An 8138-nucleotide genomic window follows, 5' to 3' on the forward strand; every position below is an offset into this window, starting at 1 on the left:
GCAGCTACTGAACTATTCCAGGCCACACAGTATAGAAATAGTGTTAATAGTACTCTTCCCCCTACGATACACTGAAATTCTAAACGCTACTTTTCTACCTCCACTGAGAAGAAAGTAGGTTCCACAACATGTAGTCCCTGCAAGAAGCATGCGGCTACCTGAACACGAAGCTCACACAGATAATAGGAAAGCATGCGCACAGGCTTACTAAGCCAGCCAGAGTTCAAAGAAGAACAAAACTACAGCCTATCATTTAACCAAAACTAGTGTGCACAACAATATTTCTCCACTCTTACTACTCACACAGCGTATAGCATGTGTGAAGAACAAAGGCCAGCAAATGCCACCACATACTATCCTGAGGAATGAACATTTCAAACTGACCTATTCTTGAACTTACCTGGTTTCCTCTCTACCTAAGAAACTGTAGTTCTATCTGGCTAAACCTCAACTAGTCTTCGTCGGCTTTCCCAGGCCACCAGGGGCCACCCCAGGGTTACCGCACCAAAAACAATAAAGTGGTGCTGGTCTCTCCAACACCCGCAGGCTTTCTTAACCAGGCAAGCTCAAAAAGAGAAAAACTAAAAACTCTACCTTAAGTGGTGACATCAGCCTGAACCTACTAACTAAGTCTAGGAGTAAAACATTACCTAAGCCTAACTGAGCTTCGGACGAGCCCCGGACGAGTCCAACAACAGAACTCCACCGTACTGTTGTTGTCAAACTGTGTGGGCACTCCTACGCACATCGTCATGGTTTACAAGCTGAAAGAGTGCATTGGCACACACTGAGTCTATGTACGTGAGCCTTTAGAATATTGCCCTAAATGCAGTACAAATTTGAATTGACGGACACAAAATAGACTTTAGAAACGGCCTCCTCTTCCTAATCGGCCACTTCCTCTTTTCCCCCCTGTTACGACCGGCTCGGGAGTCGCAACATATAGGAGGGACTCAACACCAAGTTAGGTTAAAAACAACCACAGCTGCCAGTTTATTTACAGGACACAAGTAAACTGTAGTGTGCAGATCCCACTGCAGACCAGGGTCTGGTGCCAGGCAGATGAGAGAGAGCGAGGGCGGAGCAAGGAGGTGCTTATATAGGTAAACCACATCCTCATCCAGGTGCCCTCAATCACTCGTTAGGGAGCTGCACCTAGAAGTCAAAAGACACAGAATACACACACACACACCCAAGCACAAACATTCACAGCAGGACACAGAACCATACGTAACACCCCATCTACATATCCAATCCTCTTCTCTCTCCTTCTTCCCTCTGCCCATCTGCCAGGAGTCAACTACGTGTATCAGTTCTGTGTCGGAGCAGCAAAGGGTGTCCTGAGTCCGTTCGTCCTGCAGGAGATCATAATGGAGGCTCTGCAGAGGCTGAACCCCGCCCACATCCACGCCCACCTCAGAACACCTGCTTTCCACCAGCTCGTCCAGCGCTGCCAACAGGCCTACCTGCAGGTAGGCTGAAGCCCAGAGCTGCTCTCTTAAAGGGGGAGGACAAGTAGACATGTTTTACAAATGAAGAGCAAACTATGATATTCAAGGTAGTCTTAAACTGTCAAATGCAGAAAGAGAGCTCGCAAAATATATAACCAAAATCAAATTTCTCATTGAAGGAAAGTGGCCTCGGGGGGGGGGGGGGGTTTGAGAAGGAAGCAGGATGGCTCACTCATTAGCTCCATCATCAGCTCCCTGAACGTTGTTGGTTAAGACTTTAAGACCAGGGTCACTAGTAGGTGGGCCGGGGGCCGAGTCCAGACCCAGACGCTGTTCTTTAAAGAGAGTGGACAGCCTAACCAGAGCCTTTAAGAACAGACGGACTCTTCCATGTTTATTCTTCACCTGCTGCACAACTAAACGGAGTACATTAGACTTCCAGTTAAGAGGCTGGATCTATGAAGACCTTTATGCTCTTCTTCTAGCAGTGGTAGAATGTAACTAAGTACATTTACTCAAGTACTGTACTTAAGTACAAGTTTGAGGTACTTGTACTTTACGTGAGTGTTTCAGTTCTTTTTCAGTACTTCACTTCACTACATTTATTTAACAGTATTAGTTACTAGTTAGTTACTTTACAGATTCTGATTCTGAAATAGGAATCAACTCATAAACTATGACATATTATTAAGTAGTTTATAGCCTGATTATGAATTATATTACATTTAGAATCTGCTCCACCTTTACCATCTGCAACATTAATGCATCAATAATTATAATACAATGATCTATCTATCTATCTATCAATCTATCTATCTATCTATATATCAAATTAATTTTTAATTGAAAGACAAGAGACAATACATAGACATAACAACAAGAGGATGACAAGAACAGTGGGATAAAAGCCAGCAAACATCCTATAGTCAGTAATTTTAGTGCACCTATATGCTGAAATTCACAGTAAACGCATTCAAACGGCACAGATCGGGAGCGAGCGAAGGACTTTGAAAGTTAGCGGAAAGATTAACGTGAGACAACATCCGGTTTCTTCAGACGAACATCCGGTTTTCAGAATAAGATGCCAACAAAGTATGAATTATATTCACATTAAGTATAAAACATGCTACCTGCATCTCGTGAACCAAATGTTATTGCACTTTAGTTCATATAGCAGTACTTTTAAAATAAAAGTGCACAATACACTACTTTTGAATTCATTGTTTAACTTTACCATAACAATGCGATTAATGCAAAAAATCCATGCGATTAATCGCGATTAAATATTTTAATCGTTGCCCAGCACTAATATCTATCTAAATATATAGATTACTCTGTAATGGGCCATTCTGCATAATGAGTATACCTTTACTTTTGTATATACTTTTGTACTTGTAACGTAGTATTTTTACACCGTGCTCTCATAAATAGTTCAATCATAAACACATTGGATGTTTAGATATGAATGTGTTTCATGGGTCAGGTGGTTTCATGGCCACAGACAGACTCCGCCCCCTCAGGGAGAGAGGGCACAGCCAGCCCAACTGTAGACAAGTGTAACAATATGTTCAGTTCATTACCAAACTGTGGCCGCCACAGTCTGTCATTAATGGGGAACACTGCAGCCGTGATCCCACTAAGAAGTCCTCCAACAGTTATTATCAGGTAAGCCAACCAGGGGCCCGATCCCAACACTCAGACTTTGAGGCGTGCTCCACTTTTAAATCCTCGAGCGTTTGAGGACTCTTATGAACACTTTCCATAAGTACGCATTTCTGCAGACTTTGCTTGAAGGGATTACCCACAATTCATAGCGTTGTGACGTGAATATCGTTACCAGTGGAAGTCGGAGGCATAAACAATAAAATAAGGTAAACAAAGAGGACGGCCAATGTGTTCAGCTTGGCATATATACATTTACACAGAAACATTAGGGATTGAAGATAAAACCATAAACACATGGAATATTACTCAGCTGGTTTATTCATCAAACGTTTCTTTACATTCACTCACACACAGCTCTCATTAGAACGAGAGAGTTACCATGTTTGGATTGTATAATCCACCTTTATGACTCATGCAGTGCTGCCTGTAGAGTCACACTGCTCTCTCCCCCCCCCCCCCCCCCCTCTCTCTCTGCAGTACATCCACCACCGGCTCATCCACCTGACGCCCGCCGACTATGACGACTTTGTCAACATCATCCGCAGCGCTCGCAGCGCTTTCTGCCTGACGCCCGTGGGTATGATGCAGTTTAACGACGTGCTGCAGAACCTGAAGAGAGGCAAGCAGACCAAGGAGCTGTGGCAGCGCATCTCCCTGGAGATGGCTACCTTCTCCCCCTGAGCAGCACGCTCACGGGGGGAGTGTGCTGGGCCCGGCCGAGGAGCCCCATCCAGCCTCCAGCATTGCTACTGCCACTGCACCAAGCGGGCCACATCCACGCCGTCTGGTTCTGTTGGGGACCCCGCTCTTCACTATGTGGACTTAAACAAACACAGCACACAGGCAGTACAATCAGCTCCCGTGACCCCCCCCCCCAACACACAGAGACTTGTTATGTGTGTTGGTCCACACAGAGCTCAGAGGAGGAGCCGGGGTCACTGACTCCTCCCTTCCCGTTTTATCATGGTTCATGTTTGTGTAACTGTGGAAATTAAAGTGTACTCCTTCCTTTCTTCATCTTACTCGTCTCTTCCATTCCCCTAAACTGAAGACATTGACGGGGAACCCTCACCCTCCATCCTCAAGTATTTTCTTTTGGTTTTGTTCCGAATGAAGCTGCCGTGTTTGGGTCATTTTCATGCTGCAACATTCCTGTCCAGAGTGGTAGGCCTCCTTCACCAAACGCGTGTCACTGTGGATCTGAATCTTTGCAGTGTGGGAGGAAAAGGAAGATTTGCAAGGGGGGGAGAAAAGTTTAAAAGTTCAATACAAAATTCTATTGTGAGTACGGGTGAGGATTTTTTAGTATTTTGTTTAATCTTTTGATACTTTGTATAGAATATGACATGTATGTCGAGAGGAGCGGGAAGAGAGGGAGAATGTTAAAGGTGCTGTTGTTATTGTGTGGGATCCATGTTAACATTTCAGCCTGCCTGAGGAGAGACATGAGAACAGCTCCAGACCCAAACCAGAGGCAGGGCCAGCAGGGCCTCACTCAGTCAGCAGGGCCTCACTCAGTCAGCAGGGCCTCACCACAGCAGGGCCTCACTCGTCGTCCAGCAGTCCTTTGACTTGTCAGTAGGGCTGGGTATCCATTCAAATATATTGATTGTTTCGGGGGAGGTTGTTGGATCCCCTATAGGCCACATCACTGTTTCTTTTTATAAATCAGTTTTTCTCCAAAACATTTCTGCAAACTGTCTCAACACAACTGAGCAGAATGTCAGCTACAATACAATACAATACAGTCAAAAAAGTATTTCCATCAAGGGAGCACAGAACGTGTTCATGTGACAAGAAACCAAGAGTTCAGCGCCAGCAGCATTTGATTCTCAGTAATACAAACACCCAGAACTATTGTGATTCCATACCCAGCCCTTCTAATCACTGCCTAGTTCAGATGCATAGACAGACCCAGATGCTTCCCACTGACAGGTGCAGGGAGCCGCTGTGTGTTGCTCTTCACAGGTGTACAGTTGCCAAACTGTCTTTTTAGGTTCTCCTTCTCAAACCAAAACATAGCTGATGAAACATACTTTGTTCTTATCTTTGTTTAGCTTGACTGGGTGCAGTGTCCTCTTCACCTCATTCTGGTTCAACCAAACATGAATCCCAGCTTCAACCACCACTGGGTGTTTGGTCCCCCGTCGGTGAGGCGGGGCAGCCATGACACCATTCTGGCCTCAAACAAACTTGAACAAGTTGCACAAAGATGAGGTTTGTGCTAATTGGTAACTTTGGTTTTACTAGCGAGGAAAGATGGTTGAGATCTAAGTAGTCTGTCTGTACGTGTCCTCTGAAGCATCTGGGACTGTCACACACCGGATAAGACGGTCCCATACAGAACTCTCAAATCCTCTTCAAAGTTCACACTTCCAAACTGAATATGCGCTAGTTTATCCGGGGCAGCTAACATTAGCACCTGCTTGAATTTGTCCCAATATTCACTGAGTGGCACTCCCTTGTCTCTGGGAGTCTGTCCCCTCTGCAGACTCTGTGGTCCTCCCCTGAAGTGAGACTCGGCTGTGGGTCGGTTCTGGAAAGCCCTGCTTCACTGAGTCCAAACGGTCCCCTAGACCTGGGGTGTTTGAGTGTGTGGTTAGCTCGTAGACCCGGTGCTGTTACTTAAAGATGTGTTGACGGTCCATCTCTGTCCAGGCAGCTGCTGTGGGTGTGATCCCGACGCTCTGATTGGCTCTGGTCCTCACAGGTGAAGGCGACTTAGTAGAAAATGTACTGTGATATTTTTGTATTCCTCAAAAAGTGTAGCTTGTTTGAAAAGTTCTATATGTGCTGATTGCAAAAGGTTCTAATTTAGAGTGAAAAGAATAATAAAAAATAAAAGCAATACTTTGTGTAGAGTTTACTTAATAAAGATAACTCCAAACAGTGACTTGCTGTGACTGATGTGTGGGATTCAGAGGTCAACGCGCTCTCAGCGGTGACTGCTAGAGAGAGCGGGGTCTACTCACCACATTTGGTGTTTCACACTTCTATTCCTTGTGAGAGGAACGCTTCACCCCCTAAAAGGATCCTTGGTACGTCACTGACTCACACGGTTACCGTGGGTTTTCTCTCATGTCTCCATGGAGAACGAAGAACCTAAAAACCAAGTCCTGATCACTTGAAGGAAATGTGGGTTTAACGACTGCAAAAATGATTTGAGAATGTCTGTCTGCAACCTCTCACACAACTCATGCAGAATAATCCAAGTCTCAGTTCTCCATTCCCTGTGATCATACTTCACAAACGCATGCAGCCGCACCAAAACCTGTTTAAAGCATTCCAAAGGGTTTAAATGGAAAGGTGTGAGGGAGAGAGAATTAAAGGTGAGCTGACATACAAATGGTCATATATTCTGGTATTCCTTCAAAACAAACCAAGTTGAGTCCATAAGGTTGGGCTCGGTCAGGTTTGTTCTACTGATACTTCTGGTTACACTGACTGTGTAAAGCTGCTCATGGTCCTCCTGTGTGCAGCGGATGCATCTTACAAACCAAAGAAGTGGTCTACAGATGTGTTTTTTTTCCTCTCAACTGAAGAAGCCCTGTTCACATCCTGTCCCTCACAGGCCTGCTCATCTTCAGCATCAACAGCTTCACCCTCTGACGGTGCTCTCCCAGCAGAGATGTTTTTGGAGGCAGTGATTGTTTTTTTGCAGAGCTGATGATGGGAGTAGCTTCTACCTCATCTCTGTTGAGAGTAGCAGGTGAGCACTAGTGATCACACAGGATGTACGGATCGTTGCTCCTGTGTAATCAATGTGAAGTGATATCAGATCCGTGTGCAGACTTGCAGATTACCCCTGTGATGCATGCACTGATGGAGAAAACACAATTTTGTGTGTGTCTGTGTTAAATGTCTTGCAAACTCACAGACTCATATTTTCATTTAAAGGCGAAACACCACTTACACCATATAATCAGAATCAGAACCGTTTATTGCCAATGTATGTTGCAGATACAAGGGATTTGTCATGGCGGGTGGTGCATGACATTAGACAATCAACAATCCACGCAGTGCAACAAACAGAAACATTCAGTTTTCAATAGAAGATAAAAGAATATAAAATATAACATAAGGTGCACAGGACTATAAACGGGAACCGTGGCTAAGTGGAGAGCAGGGCCGTCCTTCAATCAGAGGATTGGCGGTTTGCTAGTTGCATCTCGATGTGTCCTTGAGCAAGACACTTAACCCCAAACATTGCTCCTGTAGCTGTGCCTACGGTGTGATAGAATCTGAATTGTTAGTCGCTTTGGATAAAAGCATCTGCTAAATGACTGTAATGTAAACAAGTATGTGTTTAAATAAAGAAACAGAAGGGGAGTGACCAGAAGGAAATTGTCCTGGGGATGACGGAGTCAGTGGGGGACCCGGGCTCTGTTAATGAGCCCGAATGCGGACGGGAAGATACTGTTCATGTGGTGTGAGGTCTTGGTCCTGATGGACCTCAGCCTACTGCCAGATGGAAGGGGTACGGACAGTTCATGTCCAGGGTGAGAAGGGTCGGCTACAATCTTTCAGGGTGCTTGACGCGAACAAGTCCTGGAGGGACGGCAGATTGCAGCCAATCACCCTCTCAGCAGAGCGAATGATGCGCTGCAGTCTGTCCTTGTCCTTGTCCGTGGCTGCAGCGTACCAGACCGTGATGGAGGAGCAGAGGATGGACTCAATGATGGCTGTGTAGAAGTGCACCATCATTGTCTTTGGGGGGGGGGGGGTGTGTCTCATGTAGTTCGTAAGTACTTCCAGGCCACTCCACTCTGACGAGGGGTCGTTGGCTAAAAACATTTTTTCCAGCTTTTCAGTGTAGCTTCTCTTAGCTACCCTGATCTCCCTCGTCAGTGTGTTCCTGGCCTGGTTGTACAGAATCCTGTCCCCACTTCTGTAGGCCTCCTCTTTAGCCCGAACTCTTTGCCTGAGTCTTGCAGTGAACCATGGTTTATTGTTGTTATACGTACAGAAGGTTTTATTGGCACACACATGTCCTCACAGAAACTGATGTATGATGTCACAGTG

General features: G+C 45.5%; 1 protein-coding gene across 4 annotated transcripts in view; it reads left to right on the forward strand.

Annotated features, from left to right (window-relative positions):
- Window positions 1-6009, forward strand: part of zswim8 (zinc finger, SWIM-type containing 8) — a 43256-nt gene extending 37247 nt beyond the window's left edge. For all 4 annotated transcript variants that reach the window (XM_031873047.1, XM_031873049.1, XM_031873048.1 and 1 more), the window contains exons 25-26: window positions 1294-1472; window positions 3594-6009. In XM_031873047.1, coding sequence (XP_031728907.1) covers window positions 1294-1472; window positions 3594-3797 — 383 coding nt within the window. In that variant the 3' untranslated portion in view covers window positions 3798-6009. The remainder of the gene's footprint in view (window positions 1-1293; window positions 1473-3593) is intronic.
- The last annotated feature ends 2129 nt before the right edge of the window (window positions 6010-8138 follow it).

Source organism: Anarrhichthys ocellatus, unplaced genomic scaffold (assembly GCF_004355925.1).
Source record: "Anarrhichthys ocellatus isolate YVR2014 unplaced genomic scaffold, GSC_Weel_1.0 scaffold68, whole genome shotgun sequence".
In the NCBI taxonomy this organism is placed as follows: domain Eukaryota; kingdom Metazoa; phylum Chordata; class Actinopteri; order Perciformes; family Anarhichadidae; genus Anarrhichthys; species Anarrhichthys ocellatus.